Below are 20999 nucleotides of genomic sequence, written 5' to 3'. Positions count from 1 at the left end.
TCCAGGTCAATGAAAGTCACATGACATAGCACAAGTTAACCTCGGCTTAATCAAACAGCTGTTTTTAATCAAATATGCAATGTCATATTAAAAAACGTTGGTAAGAGAACTTCTTGTTAGCAGCATCACTCAGGGTATATTGGGTTTTATGTGTCCCACGTCAGGCTTTATACCATGAGCCGGATACTGAGTCCTGAAGACACAAACACTCTGTCTTAATGAAATAAACAGCAGTGGGTGGTGTTTGTCTGGTGTGTGAGGGGTTGGGGACTTGAGAGGCTCTGGGGCCCTCCAGAGGGCTGTTTTCAGCTATAGAGACACTGATGTGCACAAGCATGTACCCAGGGTCAGCAATTACCCAGGGTCAGCATATACCCAGTGTCAGCAATTACCCAGGGTCAGCATATACCTAGTGTCAGCATATACCCAGGGTCAGCATATACCCAGGGTCAGCATATACCCAGGGTCAGCTTATACCTAGTGTCAGCATATACCCAGGGTCAGCATATACCCAGGGTCAGCATATACCCAGGGTCAGCTTATACCCAGTGTCAGCATATACCCAGTGTCAGCATATACCCAGGGTCAGCATATACCCAGGGTCAGGTTATACCCAGTGTCAGCATATACCCAGGGTCAACAAGGATGAAAAAACCCCTTAATTCTAATACTTAATTCTAAATCAACAAACTACAAAACCCATGCCAATCCTTTCATAACCATTGCTTATTCAAAAGAGTTAGATTTGATGATGTCATGGTAAAAAGGATAAAAACACACAAAGAATTCAACATTTTTGCCCAAATGAAATGTATATTTGAAGTGAACAATGAAACCTTCTACACTATTCAGCTTCATATTCAATTTAACAAACTTTTACATTGAAAACACAGAAGAGTTATCTCCTTGACAGATTGCCATGTCTGATATGTCAATCTAACCATACGATTTTTTGTCATATACAAATTTTGCCATTCATGCGAACAATAATGTGTTTTATCAGTGGTCTAAGAGTTTGGTTAATTAAACCCATATATTGCTTTACCTGACTTCATTAAACATGTTATATATCCGATGTTGACAGTATTTTGTAATAAAACAAATATTGTTTGATCTGTCCAAATAACATCAGATATGATAATTGAATGAGCAACATTATTGGTACAAGCTGTGCACTGTACAATACCGAGTACCCATGCCGGGTGCATCTGATGAATACTGGCTGTATTGTTACAAGAGCTTTAATAAATATAACAATATCAATCTGAAGATAAAAATGTAATGAAAAGATTTTTTTAGTGATAAGACTTGGCCTGGAAGCTAGCATCCCACTGTCAGTGTCAAGACAGTTCACTCGTAATATCATTTGTATATACATCCACTGATGAACTCAACTACATAGACTTGCACTTGTCTCTAGGGCAATAATTATAATTCTTTGACAGGCATTTAGAAGTTGGAGTATTAAGTAAGGATAAGAATTTATGGATGAACAACTTCTTTATTACAATAAGAGCAACATTTCGGTGTAGTGACTTGCTTGATAACGGTATTAGAACCTACACTGAAACGTTGCTCTTAATTGTAATAAAGAAGTTGTTCATCCATAACTTCTAATCCTTACACAATAATTATAAGTTTAAATCATAAGTTCTAGGCTATGTAAATAATAAGAACAAGTTGTCCCTATAAAGACTGGCGTCCTTCCTTGTACTGTCCACTTATCTAGACTTGCCTATCAGGACAGAATGACTACACATCCATGGACTTGAAGCAAGGCTCTTAACTACAGATCATGTAAAGTATTGCCGAGAAATAGTTTAAGCACTGATGATGATGATGATGATGATGGTGATGATGATGATGATAAGAAATAAACGAGTGGGAGTAGTTTAATCATACAACAAAACACTGCAGGGAGGATAAACCATGAGTCGTTTATTTCTTATATGAGATATAGAGAATCTCACCCGAGTGTCTGTTGATACCAAATATATCAATGAGTGTTGATATATTTCATATCAAAAGACACAAGGGTGAGATTTTATTTATCATCCAACATCATACTTCCAACTTTTTTCAGTTTGTAGACAGTAATAAGCACTGTCTAAGTGTAAAAAGTACTGCTAACAGCTTCAGTAGCAGAGCCATTAGTGATGTCATGGTAACCAATGACGTGACAATTGTCTGCAAAGCATTGTGATGCAAGTTCATTGCAGCGATATCTACAGTGTAGATAATGCTTGTTATTACCCACATGGTGAACATACAGGTGGTAAGACACTAAATCCATACATCACATGCGTGTCGTACAAGGTTGACCTTGTTTTATTCGTTTTGATTGGATATGTGTGGTCTGAAGGAATCTCACGAAAGCGAGAGATCGACGTGTAGACACATTTTATAAAACCAAACAAGATCGTCATACGCACTAAATTAGCTTTGCATTCTATATTATAGTCAGGAAGTTAATTTAACGTACCAACGTTTACTACAATATCTGAAAAACTATTGGACCTACTCCAGTCAAAGTTGGTATGAGATTATTAAACAGTCATACATAACTGGATATTACATTTAAAGACAACCGGTGCATGAATAAAAAATCTGTCTATTTAGCTATCACTATATTTCATCAACAACCAGACCTGTTCGTCATGGGTGGAACAAGCATTCATTGTAACAGCCATCTGCATAATGCTACCCCTGCGTCACAGGGCCATATGACACAGTTGAACCAATCAACTCAACTCGAAATGTTGCACGGGAATCACGCACGCACGAATACGGTGTTAGCGTTGGGCGTCTCAAGCAGTTATTTAATAATATTTATCCAATTATTTTTGAATTCTTTTTCAGGTCAGTGTTATTGTAGTAAACGTCAGGAGACACAGGAGACATTATATAATCCAGCCATATCCATATGCAATGTCTACTCATGGATCAAGGGTCCCAATGAGCGTAACGAACCTGGCGCGACTTTCAATTTGATTGAATGTAAAAGGATAAGCGTGGTGAAATGAAGTCAGTTGAAACTATCTGGACAGATACTTAGACTTATGCTAATGCTCCGGTTGTGCCATCAATGTCGCCATTTGAAGTGTATTTTGTGACATTGCTTCTGGAGGTGTTTGCTCATGAATGAACATACACAACTGCACGACCAAATCACTAGAAGTGAACATTACAGATACAAATCATTCGAAGACTCCGTAGAGGCATTTTGATTATGTGTCCCAAAACATCCCAAATGTGAACAAAAACATTTTCCCTATCTCTATCTTAAAACACTGAAAAGATCACGGTTGTCTTTCCTAATTCCGGTGGTGGCCTTGCCCTTCGTTTGAAGCTGTCACTGACATGCGAGCAGACTTGAGTTTGTTGAATTTCACGTCTTCAGTATAGGGTGGTACAATTACCATTAATGTCTTTGGCGAACACTCTGATGTCCCTCTTCCAAACTGGCACAGACAAGATATATAATCAGCTGACAGATCAAGGATACCAGCCATTTTGATTGCACAGCCGGGACCCCAGTGTCTAGCCTGAAAGTATACTCCCCCTTCACAGTATACCTGGGTAGATTCTGGGAGTTCCCAGATTATATGCCGGGGTAGATTCTTGGAGGTCACAGAAACTCGTGAACTTTCTTTGGTATTTGACCTCGCTTTCGCTCAGTCAGATACCATAGAAAGTCCATTCGTTTCGTAAAAATGGTATCTAATGAGAATGAGTGTGGTATTCTCTATATCTCACCCAAGCATATCTCCTGTGGGAGCCAGTTTTGGGTGATAAATCGACATTATGTATGACCTCTTTAAGGATACTGATAAATGTACAAGCTTCCGTTATATTTACCCCTATTTCAGTAATGATGACTCCCTCTACAGAATCTGATCTCGGTAATGTACAAGTCCATTTTATGAACAGGTAGGTTAATTTTGGTATTGATTTCGCATATTCTCACAATCCTCACGTCGATTGTCTGTACCTTTTTTCCTGATACAGATTGTCATATCTCTCCCACTGGTAGATGCGATCATTCGGCCACTGCATTCATCTGCGTAACCAAGCTAAATCTAGACACTTCCTTCTAAAAAATAATTTCGTCCAATATATGATGTCATCAAGTTGGTTGCGAGCATGTTTGAATCTCCGAAATGACGTCATGATTGAACAATATTTTATCGTTAATAAACCATGCTTCGTTCTTCATTGTTCTTTGCAATTTATCGTGTAGCTATGGCATATAAATAAGTCAAGGATACCAACTAGTGACGGGTACTGTAAACCTGGAAAGTCTAAGGACAATACGGTTATTTTTGTGACTATATTGACAAGAGGACGTACCACGGACTGAGTGACAGTATGTTATTAGGGGCCCACGGGATGTGAGGGATTATATATTTAATCTGTTTGGTTTGACAATACTGTCATAAATAGGATCGGAACCTGTCTCATTGCAGATGCAGTAATGATGGCTCACTTGCATGAAGTACTCTCCGACATTCACGGATACGAAAATGAAGCAGCGAAACTGACTGCCCCAAATTCTGCTTTGAATTGTGGATTGTGATTGGATGACAATACTGTCGTAAATAAGATTGGAACAACCTCTCTCATTGCCTGCTTTAAAAAGTGCCTTCAGTGGTTTTAATATTGTATGTTTATTTATTGGAATTATTTTATGAATTTGTGAAGACTGCATTCAATCACATTGGTCATGCATAACAAAACTGTAAATGCATGACAGCTCATATTTATAAGTGAATAATCACCTGCTTAATAATAACTTTGTGGGAAAGCTCAGTGATAATGTGTGAATCCCGTGTTAATGTGGACTATATTTTATTATATTCCTTGTCCCTTGAAGATACCAGTGTTTAATAACAACAAGATGGTATAACACAGTGTTTAAAACCAAAGCACATGCTTATGTACTGCGGGAATGAGTTACACTAACAAATATTGAAAACTCTCAACATCGTTGGGCTTATTCAATGACATTCCATGTAGAGATGATAGATCACTGAGAGGAGCTTATGCACACTCGATGACCCGAGCAACCCAGTGGCTAGGCTGACATCACATGGTATTGTTTCACGCCTCTAACTTGCAAAACAATTTCATAAATGACATCACAGGGTATTGTGATGTGACTGTAAACTTTTGGGTGCAAGGCCCCATTCCACAAAGCAATCTAAATGTTGTGTGATACTAAATCAGTAGGTGTCAACTTTTTACATTTGAAGTATTATTTTGTTAAACATAATTGGATTATTCTGTTAATCTCATAGATGTCTGCGTATTTACACGTGACAGTTAAACTTTAAAATGTTATAAATGGCAAGTAATAAATAAAATACTAAACTCACTCATCAGAAACCAGAACTATTCACTTGTTTTAAAAGATTTAAAATACACAGGAGGTGGTTTAGTATATTTGTGTTAATGTGACAACACACATGTCACACACCTGTCACACAGTTGGGTCACACACCTCAGTCACACAGTTGTATCACACACCTCAGTCACACAGTTGTATCACACACCTCAGTCACACAGTTGGGTCACACCTCAGTCACACAGTTGGGTCACACAGTTGTATCATACACTTCAGTCACACAGTTGGGTCACACACCTCAGTTAAACAGTTGGGTCACACCTCAGTCACACAGTTGTGTCACACACCTCAGTCAAACAGTTGTGTCACACACATAAGTCACACAGTTGTATCACACATCTCAGTCAAACAGTTGTATCATACACCTCAGTCACACAGTTGTATCACACACTTCAGTCACACAGTTGTATCATACACCTCAGTCACACACTAATACAAGCATTGTTTAACTGCTTCTTGTTTCAAATCAAGGCTATTCCTTACTTACAACTCTGTCTCAAGACATGCAAGAATATGGTTCCCCAAACAAAAGATAAGCAGCCCAATTGAGAAATGTCTTGTGGAAATCAACTGAGCATCTTCCAGGGTCACTAAATTCTACTTGAGACGTCATCCACAACCAGTCAAGGGAAGACACAGACACAGACCTATCCAGTTCCTCTCTGTTTGCAAATACCTACTAAACAGCATAGATCAGCAGCTCTCAAATTACATTTATCAGGGCACAGTCAGCCAATGACTGCTAATGCCTTTTCCTACAGTTCCTGGGCTGATAATGTCTCCTGCAGACATGAAGCTGATGTTGCAAGGCAGATGACAAGACCAGTCCTCACAATGATGCTGTTACCACAGAGCTGCAGATGGACAACTGATAGGCGCTTGAGTCGGGGGATTGTGAGATTTTCCTGATTTACCCATCTGTGAACTACAGGAGGGTTGAGCTTGCAACTTATAAGTGAAACTATGACAAAAGGTATACTCAACAGACTGGATGTTAGAAATTGTGATTTTTTGTTTGTTCACACCCCAATTTTCATATAGCAATGATAGTGCTATGATTGTCTGTGACCTCAAAGCAAGAAGAAGGGTCCTTTTATCTGTCAGCGACTCTAAGCTAGAGGAACGGTCCTCTTGTCTGAGATTCATAGCCAGAGGAATATTCCTGCTGTCCTGAGATTTGAAGCTAGAGGAACTGTCCTCTTGTCTGAGACTTTTAGCCAGAGGAACAGTTCTCTTGTCTGAGACTTTTAGCCAGAGGAACTGTCCTCTTGTCTGAGACTTTTAGCCAGAGGAACAGTCCTCTTGTCTGAGACTATTAGTCAGAGGAACTGTCCTCTTGTCTGAGACTTTTAGTCAGAGGAACGGTCCTCTTGTCTAAGACACATAGCCAGAGGAACTGTCCTCTTGTCTGAGACTTTTAGCCAGAGGAATGGTCCTCTTGTCTAAGACTCATAGCCAGAGGAACTGTCCTCTTTTCTGAGACTTTTAGCCAGAGGAACTGTCCTCTTGTCTAAGACTCATAGCCAGAGGAACTGTCCTCTTTTCTGAGACTTTTAGCCAGAGGAACGGTCCTCTTGTCTAAGATTCATAGCGAGAGGAACTGTCCTCTTGTCTGAGACTTTTAGCCAGAGGAACTGTCCTCTTGTCTAAGACGCATAGCCAGAGGAACTGTCCTCTTGTCTGAGACTTTTAGCCAGAGGAACGGTCCTCTTGTCTGAGACTCATAGCCAGAGGAACTGTCCTCTTTTCTGAGACTTATAGCCAGAGGAACAGTCCTCTTGTCTGAGACTTTTAGCCAGAGGAACTTTCCTCTTTTCTGAGACTTTTAGCCAGAGGAACAGTCCTCTTGTCTGAGACTTTTAGCCAGAGGAACAGTTCTCTTGTCTGAGACTATTAGTCAGAGGAACTGTCCTCTTGTCTGAGACTTTTAGTCAGAGGAACAGTCCTCTTGTCTGAGACTTTTAGCCAGAGGAATGGTCCTCTTGTCTAAGACTCATAGCCAGAGGAACTGTCCTCTTGTCTGAGACTTTTAGCCAGAGGAACGGTCTTCTTGTCTAAGACTCATAGCCAGAGGAACTGTCCTCTTGTCTGAGACTTTTAGCCAGAGGAACGGTCCTCTTGTCTAAGACTCATAGCCAGAGGAACTGTCCTCTTTTCTGAGACTTTTAGCCAGAGGAACGGTCCTCTTGTCTGAGACTATTAGCCAGAGGAACTGTCCTCTGGTCTGAGACTTTTAGCCAGAGGAACAGTCCTCTTGTCTGAGACTATTAGCCAGAGGAACAGTCCTCTTGTCTGAGACTTTTAGCCAGAGGAACGGTCCTCTTGTCTGAGACTATTAGCCAGTGGAACTGTCCTCTTGTCTGAGACTTTTAGCCAGAGGAACTGTCCTCTTGTCTAAGACTCATAGCCAGAGGAACTGTCCTCTTGTCTGAGACTTTTAGCCAGAGGAACTGTCCTCTTGTCTAAGACTCATAGCCAGAGGAACTGTCCTCTTTTCTGAGACTTTTAGCCAGAGGAACGGTCCTCTTGTCTGAGACTATTAGCCAGAGGAACTGTCCTCTGGTCTGAGACTTTTAGCCAGAGGAACGGTCCTCTTGTCTGAGACTATTAGCCAGAGGAACAGTCCTCTTGTCTGAGACTTTTAGCCAGAGGAACTGTCCTCTTGTCTAAGACTCATAGCCAGAGGAACTGTCCTCTTTTCTGAGACTTTTAGCCAGAGGAACGGTCCTCTTGTCTAAGACTCATAGCCAGAGGAACTGTCCTCTTGTCTGAGACTTTTAGCCAGAGGAACTGTCCTCTTGTCTGAGACTTTTAGCCAGAGGAACTGTCCTCTTATCTGAGACTTTTAGCCAGAGGAATGGTCCTCTTGTCTAAGACTCATAGCTAGAGGAACTGTCCTATTGTCTGAGACTCATAGCCAGAGGAATGTTCCTACTGTCCTGAGACTTCTTGCCAGAGGAACGGACCCCTTGTCTGAGACTTATCAACTCAAAAATATTTTCTTAAAAATCCCAAACTATCAAAATTCAGCAGTTCACCTCTAGACCTATCTATGGTCCATTTGGTGTTCTTTTTTTCGCTCCAAACTAAAGGTGCATCCTGTCACACAGTTGGCACCAAATTCCACATAATGAAGAAAGGTAGAAAAACCATGGTGCCTTTTTGTTTGAGATTAAATTCTTGTGGAAAAATAAGCCCATAAAATCAAGTTATTTCATTCAAAAACCTTCGAACTTTTGTTTTTCAAATTTCTGAAGATACCATATTTTTGGTTAATTTGATTCATCATCAAACAGAGCATGATTATTTGCTTCAGTTTTGTGTGAATATCTCCTTTAATATTGCTTGTTATCTGCAACTGGTTGAGATAAAACAATCGTAAAAATGTTCAAACAGATTCCATAACTTGCAAACAGGAGTGAGTGAGTGAGTTGGGTTTAATGCCGCTTTTAACATTATTCCAGTTATATCATGGCGTGTCAGCGTAATGTGGGAGGAAAGCCCGAAGTGATGCATGTCTTAGACTTTTACCACCTCGGTGAATCCCACGAGCACGGGTATGGTGCTGACAAACCTAGAAACATAATTGCGGCAAACAGGGATTCGAACCCACAATCAGAGGTTTCTGGCATGCCCAAGGGATGCAACTCTGCACAGCGAATCGCGGCACCTTAGACGACTGGGCCACCTGTGCCCCCTTGCAAACAGGAGATAGTCTGTGATAGCAGTAGATTTAAACAGTAATCTGTGTTCAAAGATCAATGTAAAGCTAGGTCAAGTATCAAATTACAGAAAGAACATTGAATCCAATGTCCAATATCATGCTCAACCAAATTTGCACACGGTGGACTGAACAATGGCAGCCATGATGAAATTCAGGTCTGAAATGTAAAGCTCGTCGTGGGACCATCATTGTGTCTGTAGAGGAACTATCCATTTTGTGATTTTTCTAGATTCAATGTATTAAGTCCAAAGTTAAAGACTCGGGAAAGGATATCAAAGGCCTGACAGAGGCCAAACGCCAAACGCCAAACGCCTGACTTCAGAGGCCAAACCAGAGGACTCCAGAGGACTCCAGAATACCAGATCCCAGACCCAGGACACTAACTGTTGGAGACCAGAGGCCTTACACAACTGTTGAACTGTGCTGGACACCAGAGGACCCCAGAGGCTGGATGGGATGCCAGAGGTCTGACACCGGATGCTGGACGCCAGAGGCCTGATATCAGAGGCAAAACCCCAGGAGCCTGACACCAGAGGCCTGATCCCCGAGGCCTGACACCCGAGGCCTGACACCAGAGGCCTGATCCCGTAGGCCCAGCCCCAGAGGCCAAACACCAGAGGCTTGACCCCAAAGGCCAGACACACGTACAGATAATAGCTGTTGAATGCTTAGTTATAAAAAAAAATAATATAACATTACTATAGAAGTCTATGGGAAAACATTTGGTTGTGCGTAACCTAGAGGCCTGACCCCAGAGGCCAGACACCAGAGGGCTGACAACAGAGATTTGACCCAAGAGGCATGATCCCCAAGGCAGAACACCAGAGGCCTGACACCAGAGATCTGACCCCTGAGGCCTGATCCCGGAGGAAAGGACACCAGAGGCCTGACCCCAGAGACCTAACCTCAGAGGCCTGACAGCTGAGGCCCAACCCCTGAGGCCCGACCCCAAAGGCCAGACACCAGAGGCAGGACCCCAGGGGCCTAACACCAGGGGCCTGACACCAGAGACCTGACACCAGAGGCCTGACACCAGAGACCTGACAACAGAGACCTGATGTCAGACACCAGAGACCTGACACCAGAGGCCTGACACCAGAGACCTGATGCCAGAGGCCTGACACCAGAGGCCTGACACCAGAGACCTGATGTCAGACACCAGAGGCCTGACGCCAGAGGTCTGACACCAGAGGCCTGACACCAGATGTCTGACACCAGAGGTCTGACCCCAGACAACTCACCCCAGAGGCCTGACATGAGAGGCCTGACCCCAGACACTTCACCCCAGAGGCCTGACAACAGAAGCAGAATCCCAGACACCTTACCCCAGAGGCCTGAAACCAGAGACCTGACACCAGAGGCCTGACGCCAGAGACCTGACAACAGAGGTCTGACCCCAGACAACTCACCCCAGAGGCCTGACACAAGAGACCTGACACCAGACACCTCACCCCAGAGGCCTGACACCAGAAGCAGGATCCCAGACACCTTACCCTAGAGACCTGACACCAGAGGCCTGACCCCAGGGGTCTGACACCAGAAGCAGGATCCCAGACACCTCACCCCAGAGGCCTGACCTCAGAATCAGGATCCCAGACACCTCACCCCAGAGGCCTGACCTCAGAAGCAGGATCCCAGACACCTCACCCCAGAGGCCTGACCTCAGAAGCAGGATCCCAGACACCTCACCACAGAGGCCTGACCCCAGAGACTGGAAACAAGCGGCCTTGGCACAAGAGGCCATACTCAAAGGGTCTCTTACCAGGGGAACTACTAAGTGTGATGCTAATCCTAGAATACCACACACACGAAACTGAGTGTACCAAAACAAGGTCCAACCTTGTCCTCTGCTGCCTAGACTGCACAATGTGACACACTGACATGCATGCAGCGCTGCACACCATCATGTGCCCTCTCAGAGACATATAACAAGAATGTTCATATGTATAATGCACCAAATCCATGCCCTGAAGCATGCTTGAAGTCACACAATTTCACCCTGGATCAATTTTCATCCTCAGCTCCCTGGGGAGTATACAACCCTAACTGCCTGTGAGGCAAATGTAATCAGAGGAAATGATCATTCATAAGAAAACAGCTGTCATCATACAGATACATGCAAAAACGTTGCTTAAGTAATCTGCTCTAGACTCACAAATGATTACCTGCTAATGGTCAATCTGCTCTAGAATATCGAAGTCCTATGTTATTTCGTTTAACAGGACGATGGTGTACCATATGCAAGTTGAGCATAAAAGTTCAATGTAGGGCATGCATAACATGTACGAATTAAAAATTAAGGAGAGCATACATTATTAGTATGCATGGCACAATCTGTGTCACTCAGACGGTTACTGCTCAAACTGAGTCTTAAAACTGAGATCGAACAATAAAACAGCCATCTTCAAAGACAAAATTGGATTCCATGATAATTAGTCAAGGACATAACTGGACATCTGGAAGCTGAAACAATTCACAGATACCCAGGACCACAACCCAGTTGGTATCTGAGTCCACAGAATTCTGAGGATCTTCTCATCTCTGTGTAGTTTGCAAATATGTAGCATCCACGAGAAGTTTCAACCACAAAGATTCAGAGGCTAAAAACATATTGATAATATATTCCAATTCCATTGAACATGTTTCATCGGAAAGTCTCAGGGAGAGTATATCAGATTGTGATAGCAAAATAAACATGAGTTACCATATATTTTTTCAACATATCAAACTGGTTCATCATCTGCATGAAGTCATGACATGACATTTAACCTTGACATGAATGACAACCAATAAAAAATCCCCAATCCAGATTTTGGGAGCATATATTTCATTCACACATCCAAGTAATGCTTGAAAAGCTCATTGAGTCTAGGTATTAGAAAAGATGTCAGAATCGTAAACATTAAGTAAGACAAGTGAAAATTGCGAAAAAATACATATTAAAGTTACTTCAAATCCATTACATACAGAAGCCAATGAAAAAAAATAACTTTTTAATACTTTTAAATTGTTGATATTTGTATGACTAAACGTGATGTAATTTACCTATATGGGGAATTGAACCTGGACCTCGAGCCGGACAAGCTTGTGCACCAGCCGCTGGGCTCGTCTGGCCTTGCATAACCACTGAGTGAAAAAGATGGTATACATGTAATAAAACCATTATAGTCCCTCTCTTGCAGATACTGGACCAGCCATCATGTTTTAACTCCATTTACAACAATTTTTATTCCTCCCTTATTTCAAGGTAGGTTTGTGAAACAAAAGAATAGTTAATGTTAGACTTGTTCATTTATCTTTGAGCTTCTGCCACTGTCTTGTTTCACCATCAGTGTCGTAATGTATTAGATATGTTTATTTTCATATCAGTTTTTGTTATTATTACAGGTAGATTCACTAAACATGAAATAAAAAACACATTGATAAAGGGATGTCAGTGAATCAAAACATTTTTTGTAAAAAAACATTATTGTTTAACTCTGCACTCAGCAATATTCCAGCTACATGACCGTGGCCTATAAATAATAAAGCAAAAACAGATAATCCAGTGATATTGTAAGCAACCTCCCAAGTCATCAACTTTGACAACCAATATCCATTGTCGCCTCATATGACAAGCATGGGATACTGGGGACCAATTTTTCACTGGACCCCCAAAATATTGACTAAAATATTGCAAGACTTCAAAGTGCTTAATAAAACTACAAACATTTATAAAACTGAAAAATGTGTGACAGAAAAATGTGTGTGTGAGTGATCCAATGACAGATCACCTATTCAATGTTAAATACACATAGTCAATGATACAGATACTGATTCAATGATACAGAGACTGATTCAATGATCCAGCTACTGATTCAATGATACAGACACTGATTCAATGATACAGACACTGATTCAATAATACAGACACTGATTCAATGATACAGACACTGATTCAATGATACAGACACTGATTCAATGATACAGACACTGATTCAATGATACAGATACTGATTCAATGATACAGACCCTGATTCAATGATACAGATACTGATTCAATGATACAGACACTGATTCAATGATACAGACACTGATTCAATAATACACAAGTGGATACAGTGAGATAAACACCAGGTTAGTGAGACATATTCCTGGTTAACCTGCATAAACAAATGGATACCTGGCAAGGACTAATGGGGTATGTGGTATGAGGCTTATGAACACTGCTGTGATCATCTGCACCAGACAGAGCAGAAACGACATGCCTGGGCCTACCACATGCCTGGGCCTACGACAGCCTGGGCCTACCACATGCCTGGGCCTACGACAGCCTGGGCCTACCACATGCCTGGGCCTACGACAGCCTGGGCCTACCACATGCCTGGGCCTACGACAGCCTGGGCCAACACACACAAACTTATAGGTTTATTCTCACAAAATCACACACCATTTTCAAACTCACACTCACCAAGAATCAAATCTCACCCAGGTCAAACCAATCTCATCCTCACTCAGAATAACAATCGGTGGGTCTTTCGTGGCAGCAGATGAGAATCAATCACTACAGGGTAGAGTCTGAGACAACAGAGTTACCATGGTCAGCAGGAGTCCCCAAGGTATGGGACAGGCAGCAGATGAGAGACAAGAAGTACAGGGTAGAGACACCAGAGTTACCATGGTCAGCAGGAGTCCCCTAGGTATGGGACGGGCAGCAGATGACAGACAAGAAGTACAGGGTAGAGACACCAGAGATACGCTGGTCAGGAGGAGTCCCCAAAGTATGGGACAGGCAGCAGATGACAGACAAGAAGTACAGGGTAGAGACACCAGAGATATGGTGGTCAGCAGGAGTCCCCAAAGTATGGGACGGGCAGCAGATGAGAGACAAGAAGTACAGGGTAGAGACACCAGAGTTACCCTGGTCAGCAGGAGTCCCCTAGGTATGGGACAGGCAGCAGATGGCAGACAAGAAGTACAGGGTAGAGACACCAGAGTTACCATGGTCAGCAGGAGTCCCCGAGGTATGGGACAGGCAGCAGATGACAGACAAGAAGTACAGGGTAGAGACACCAGAGTTACCATGGTCAGACGGGAGTCCCCAAAGTATGGGACAGGCAGCAGATGAGAGACAAGAAGTACAGGGTAGAGACAAAAGAGTTACCCTGGTCAGCAGGAGTCCCTTAGGTATGGGACAGGCAGCAGATGGCAGACAAGAAGTACAGGGTAGAGACACCAGAGTTACCATGGTCAGACGGGAGTCCCCAAAGTATGGGACAGGCAGCAGATGGCAGACAAGAAGTACAGGGTAGAGACACAAGAGTTACCCTGGTCAGCAGGAGTCCCCTAGGTATGGGACAGGCAGCAGATGGCAGACAAGAAGTACAGGGTAGAGACACCAGAGTTACCATGGTCAGCAGGAGTCCCCGAGGTATGGGACAGGCAGCAGATGGCAGACAAGAAGTACAGGGTAGAGACACCAGAGTTACCATGGTCAGACGGGAGTCCCCAAAGTATGGGACAGGCAGCAGATGAGAGACAAGAAGTACAGGGTAGAGACACCAGAGATACGCTGGTCAGGAGGAGTCCCCAAAGTATGGGACAGGCAGCAGATGACAGACAAGAAGTACAGGGTAGAGACACCAGAGATATGGTGGTCAGCAGGAGTCCCCAAAGTATGGGACAGGCAGCAGATGAGAGACAAGAAGTACAGGGTAGAGACACCAGAGTTACCCTGGTCAGCAGGAGTCCCCTAGGTATGGGACAGGCAGCAGATGAGAGACAAGAAGTACAGGGTAGAGACACAAGAGTTACCCTGGTCAGCAGGAGTCCCCTAGGTATGGGACAGGCAGCAGATGGCAGACAAGAAGTACAGGGTAGAGACACCAGAGTTACCATGGTCAGCAGGAGTCCCTTAGGTATGGGACAGGCAGCAGATGGCAGACAAGAAGTACAGGGTAGAGACACCAGAGTTACCATGGTCAGACGGGAGTCCCCAAAGTATGGGACAGGCAGCAGATGAGAGACAAGAAGTACAGGGTAGAGACACCAGAGTTACCATGGTCAGCAGGAGTCCCCGAGGTATGGGACAGGCAGCAGATGGCAGACAAGAAGTACAGGGTAGAGACACCAGAGTTACCATGGTCAGCAGGAGTCCCCGAGGTATGGGACAGGCAGCAGATGGCAGACAAGAAGTACAGGGTAGAGACACCAGAGTTACCATGGTCAGACGGGAGTCCCCAAAGTATGGGACAGGCAGCAGATGAGAGACAAGAAGTACAGGGTAGAGACACCAGAGTTACCATGGTCAGCAGGAGTCCCCGAGGTATGGGACAGGCAGCAGATGGCAGACAAGAAGTACAGGGTAGAGACACCAGAGTTACCATGGTCAGCAGGAGTCCCCTAGGTATGGGACAGGCAGCAGATGAGAGACAAGAAGTACAGGGTAGAGACACCAGAGATACGCTGGTCAGGAGGAGTCCCCAAAGTATGGGACAGGCAGCAGATGACAGACAAGAAGTACAGGGTAGAGACACCAGAGATATGGTGGTCAGCAGGAGTCCCCAAAGTATGGGACAGGCAGCAGATGACAGACAAGAAGTACAGGGTAGAGACACCAGAGTTACCATGGTCAGCAGGAGTCCCCGAGGTATGGGACAGGCAGCAGATGGCAGACAAGAAGTACAGGGTAGAGACACCAGAGTTACCATGGTCAGACGGGAGTCCCCAAAGTATGGGACAGGCAGCAGATGAGAGACAAGAAGTACAGGGTAGAGACACCAGAGTTACCATGGTCAGCAGGAGTCCCCGAGGTATGGGACAGGCAGCAGATGGCAGACAAGAAGTACAGGGTAGAGACACCAGAGTTACCATGGTCAGCAGGAGTCCCCGAGGTATGGGACAGGCAGCAGATGAGAGACAAGAAGTACAGGGTAGAGACACCAGAGTTACCATGGTCAGCAGGAGTCCCCAAAGTATGGGACAGGCAGCAGATGGCAGACAAGAAGTACAGGGTAGAGACACAAGAGTTACCCTGGTCAGCAGGAGTCCCCTAGGAATGGGACAGGCAGCAGATGACAGACAAGAAGTACAGGGTAGAGACACCAGAGTTACCATGGTCAGACGGGAGTCCCCAAAGTATGGGACAGGCAGCAGATGGCAGACAAGAAGTACAGGGTAGAGACACAAGAGTTACCCTGGTCAGCAGGAGTCCCCTAGGTATGGGACAGGCAGCAGATGACAGACAAGAAGTACAGGGTAGAGACACCAGAGTTACCCTGGTCAGCAGGAGTCCCCGAGGTATGGGACAGGCAGCAGATGAGAGACAAGAAGTACAGGGTAGAGACACTAGAGTTACCCTGGTCAGCAGGAGTCCCCTAGGTATGGGACAGGCAGCAGATGACAGACAAGAAGTACAGGGTAGAGACACAAGAGTTACCCTGGTCAGCAGGAGTCCCCTAGGTATGGGACAGGCAGCAGATGAGAGACAAGAAGTACAGGGTAGAGACACCAGAGTTACCATGGTCAGCAGGACGTGTTACCATGGTCAGCAGGAGTCCCTTAGGTATGGGACGGGCAGCAGATGAGAGACAAGAAGTACAGGGTAGAGACACCAGAGTTACCCTGGTCAGCAGGAGTCCCCTAGGTATGGGACAGGCAGCAGATGACAGACAAGAAGTACAGGGTAGAGACACAAGAGTTACCCTGGTCAGCAGGAGTCCCCTAGGTATGGGACAGGCAGCAGATGAGAGACAAGAAGTACAGGGTAGAGACACCAGAGTTACCATGGTCAGCAGGACGTGTTACCATGGTCAGCAGGAGTCCCTTAGGTATGGGACGGGCAGCAGATGAGAGACAAGAAGTACAGGGTAGAGACACCAGAGTTACCATGGTCAGCAGGACGTGTTACCATGGTCAGCAGGAGTCCCTTAGGTATGGGACGGGCAGCAGATGAGAGACAAGAAGTACAGGGTAGAGACACCAGAGTTACCATGGTCAGCAGGAGTCCCTTAGGTATGGGACGGGCAGCAGATGACAGACAAGAAGTACGGGGTAAACAGTTAAAAAAATTATAAAGACCCTGACCTTTGACAGATATGCTGACAAACTATGAAGTAGGACTTGTTACGATACATCAAACATCAAGTTTCATTTCGATCCCATTTAGATAGCATTTCTTTATTTTTACCACCTTTACCCTTCTCATGATGTGACATTACACAGACACAATTCACCAAGGCAGACACAAATTCCACCAAAAGTCAAAACCATCCCCTTCGTCAGGACTGCTTAATTAAAATGTTGCGTAACAGTTGCAGCTAATTCTGAAGCTGGCTTCTTTCTTTGTTCTCTATGCACTCAGTGTGCTGACTCTGCCACACATGTTGAGGTGGCGAGGTGGGCAGCTGCTGTTCTCCAAGTGGGGACAGCCAGCCTCCCACCATGGGGTCTCCTAGTCTTTCAGGTAAATGCATTTTTCAGCAGTTTAATGACACAGATGTCCCTCAATGCCAACTCATGTTGCAATCAAAGAACAGTGAAGACTGTGAAGCTCTTCCTCAATTAATTTCCTTGTTTTACACAATTTGGATGTAAATGTGCAAAATGATTCAGGAACGAATCAGGTTTTATGTAAAAATGTCCCTTAATAACACAACGATGAATACATTACCCTATATCGCCTCTATTAGGCAAGGTGGGTTTTTTTGGGGGGGTGGGGGTGGAGGAAGGTGTCCTTGGCACGGGTAGGAGATCTCATGTCTTTTTGTAGCTGTTCAATTTAGGTTCCCTTGGCAATGTGTTTCATAGACAGTTATTACATACATTCATATACAAAAGTATTTCAGTATTCTTTATTCAAACTCAAATCAATGACAAATATATCTGGTTCAAAAGGAAAAATACCTGAAATATCATAAACCAATAGTTCAAAGTAGTTTTTCTTTCCCAAGTTTATGGTATTGGCTTTTATACTTTAGTTTCAGAAATTTCACCAAAAAACATCTGATATAATCCCCAATCACAGTTTCGTTTCTGGACAGTTTTGTTTTATTGACTTTCCAATAACAAATTCATATATATACATAAGGCCGGTCAATAACATACCACAAATCTCTTTTTGGCTTTATGAAAGGTTAGCTTTGTTGAGTTCGTAAACTTTCAGAAGAAGCATACTGCTCAAAAGAAGTTAACTCTTTCAACACCAGTCAACCAGGTGCTGCTATGAGATCGAGTTCAAAGAGACTCTAGGGTGATAGATGAAGTCTACATTTATCAAGGAAATTATCTGCTTTTAAAACTACATATTATACACCATTCGAAAAGTCTAATCCTACTGTTTATTAATTTAAAGTTATGTTTATCACATTATTTAAATAATGCATTTACAACTTAAGTTTGATTTAATATAAAATGTAAGCTAACACATTCATAATGTCCAGATTATGCTCCAAGGAAGCGAAAATTTAACAATTTTCAGCAAATATAAGATTTAATAATATCCACTTACCTATTTCTTTTTTATTTTTATTGTTTATGTAAAAAGAAAATTATTTAAAAAAAAATTGTAAATATTATTTGCCATTACCGATTTCCCGATAACAGTGGCTTTCCGCTCAGAAAATACAGGGAAATACTTCCATTTTGGAAGCTTCATATGAATGACTCAACTGTTGAGTCGCTCCATGTTTGGCATCATTGGGAAGCTTATGCCTTCATTAATATTACAGTAACCGCCCCTGGAGTATTTTTGCAGCTGTAACATGCAATTTTATTGGATAGAAATTGGTTTCTAATAACCGTTTCTTGCCAAAATCTATTACAAGGTTCGTGATTTGTCAGATTTAAGCACAGGACCTTAAGTAGCCGATCAAATTACAGCAATAGTTACCGTCTTTGTGTATGAAAAAATTCAGATTTAGATGAAAGGTTTTGGTTAAATTGTGTTATTCTGAATGTTTTAAGCAGGAAATCTCGACCAATATAAATTTTTTTGACTTCGTGGATGTTATGAGCTGTGATACAGATTTATCATTCATATATTTTGGCATGTAACATCGCGTCTGAGCAAAGACAGCCGAGAATTTCCATTACACTCGATCGAATGAATAGATTGAAATAATAACTTAGATGTAACTTTGACAACTTTTAGACATGTTTTTGATGATTTTATTTATTACTTTACATAATTTATTTAAAGATTTCCTTGAAACGTCTCTATTTTGCTTTTGGACATGTTCGACATGGACCTGTTGTCGAAGTGTGTGTCCGAGAAAAAATAATTTCAATAACATTGTGGTACATGATGAATAATTTATTAATCCTTTCGATAAAATATGATAAATGGAACTGAAATACGTATTTCAGACAATGTGAAATGTGACAGATTAAATACATGAATGATATGAAAGGTAGACCAATAAAATTATATACCATTTTGACGTGTACGATGTCGGGGGACTCATGACTCCTTGGTATGTATTCTGGCCTGCGGTGTTGAAACAGTTATTTCATATTTACACAGTTAATCTGTCACGGCAGATAAAATCCAAAATTATAGAAATATGAAAGAAATGGGTGATCCTTAACGTCTTTTGAGTAGTATAGATGTATCTGCTAATCATCCATATGTCACTTCTAATTTCAGTATCCAGTTCCAGAAGTTACCAATCATCAACCAACTTCTACATGACTATTCAAAAACCTTACAACATAGTGTCCTCCACAATATAATCTTTTGTTTTATTCTCCAGCAATAAAATGTGGATCTGAAGGAATGTAATCAGGTGAGAAACTGAAGCTACAACTGAAGTAGGACATGATATGAGCACTGAACATCTGTTGACACTGCATCCCAGTCACCAGCAGGACCCCACATTAACCAACGGGCTTTACAAGACGGACACTTTAACCAACAGGCTTTACAAGACGGACTCATTATCCAACAGGCTTTACAAGATGGACTCATTATCCAACGGCTTTACAAGACGGACACATTAACCAACGGGCTTTACTAGACAGACACATTAACCAACAGGCTTTACAAGACGGACTCATTATCCAACAGGCTTTACAAGACGGACTCATTAACCAACGGGCTTTACAAGACGGACACATTAACCAACAGGCTTTACAAGACGGACTCATTATCCAACGGGCTTTACAAGACGGACTCATTATCCAACGAGCTTTACAAGACGGACACATTAACCAACAGGCTTAACAAGACAGACTCATTATCCAACGGGCTTTATAAGACGGACACTTTAACCAACAGGCTTTACAAGACGGACTCATTATCCAACAGGCTTTACAAGACTGACTCATTATCCAACGGCTTTACAAGACGGACACATTAACCAACGGGCTTTACAAGACGGACACATTAACCAACAGGCTTTACAAGACGGACTCATTATCCAACGGCCTTTACAAGACGGACTCATTAACCAACGGGCTTTACAAGACGGACACTTTAACCAACAGGCTTTACAAGATGGACTCATTATCCAACGGGCTTTACAAGACGGACACATTATCCAACGGGCTTTACAAGACGGACTCATTATCCAACGGGCTTTACAAGACGGAGTCATTATCCAACAGGCTTTACAATACGGACACATTAACCAACGGGCTTTACAAGACGAACACATTAACCAACAGGCTTTACAAGACAGACACATTAACCAATGGGCTTTATAAGACGGACAAATTAAGTAACAGACCACCGCACTGACCTTGGAAAATATTTACATGTCCTGAACAACAAGTGTTTGGACTTCGTACTTTAACCACAGCAAACCCCTAGTAAAATGTTCCTGGTTTTTGTGAGATATCGAAGGCTACTAGCCTTCCTGTCTAGTTAAATTTTGATTCTTTCAGATATTAATG

The 20999-nt window shown here is 42.9% G+C and overlaps 1 protein-coding gene across 3 annotated transcripts in view; it reads right to left on the bottom strand.

Annotated features, from left to right (window-relative positions):
- The window catches only part of LOC139470695 (uncharacterized), a 176886-nt gene that overhangs the window by 133220 nt on the left and 22667 nt on the right, over positions 1–20999 (bottom strand). For 2 of the 3 annotated variants that reach the window (XM_071252935.1, XM_071252934.1), the window contains one exon: positions 12174–12254. The exons of the other annotated variant lie outside the window; for it this stretch is intronic. In XM_071252935.1, coding sequence (XP_071109036.1) covers positions 12174–12254 — 81 coding nt within the window. The remainder of the gene's footprint in view (positions 1–12173; positions 12255–20999) is intronic. 3 annotated transcript variants of the gene reach the window in all.

The sequence above is a fragment of the Haliotis cracherodii genome, unplaced genomic scaffold (genome assembly GCF_022045235.1).
Source record: "Haliotis cracherodii isolate W230 unplaced genomic scaffold, xgHalCrac1.p SCAF_21, whole genome shotgun sequence".
NCBI lineage: Eukaryota > Metazoa > Mollusca > Gastropoda > Lepetellida > Haliotidae > Haliotis > Haliotis cracherodii.
This window is presented reverse-complemented; position numbering and strand designations above follow the sequence as displayed.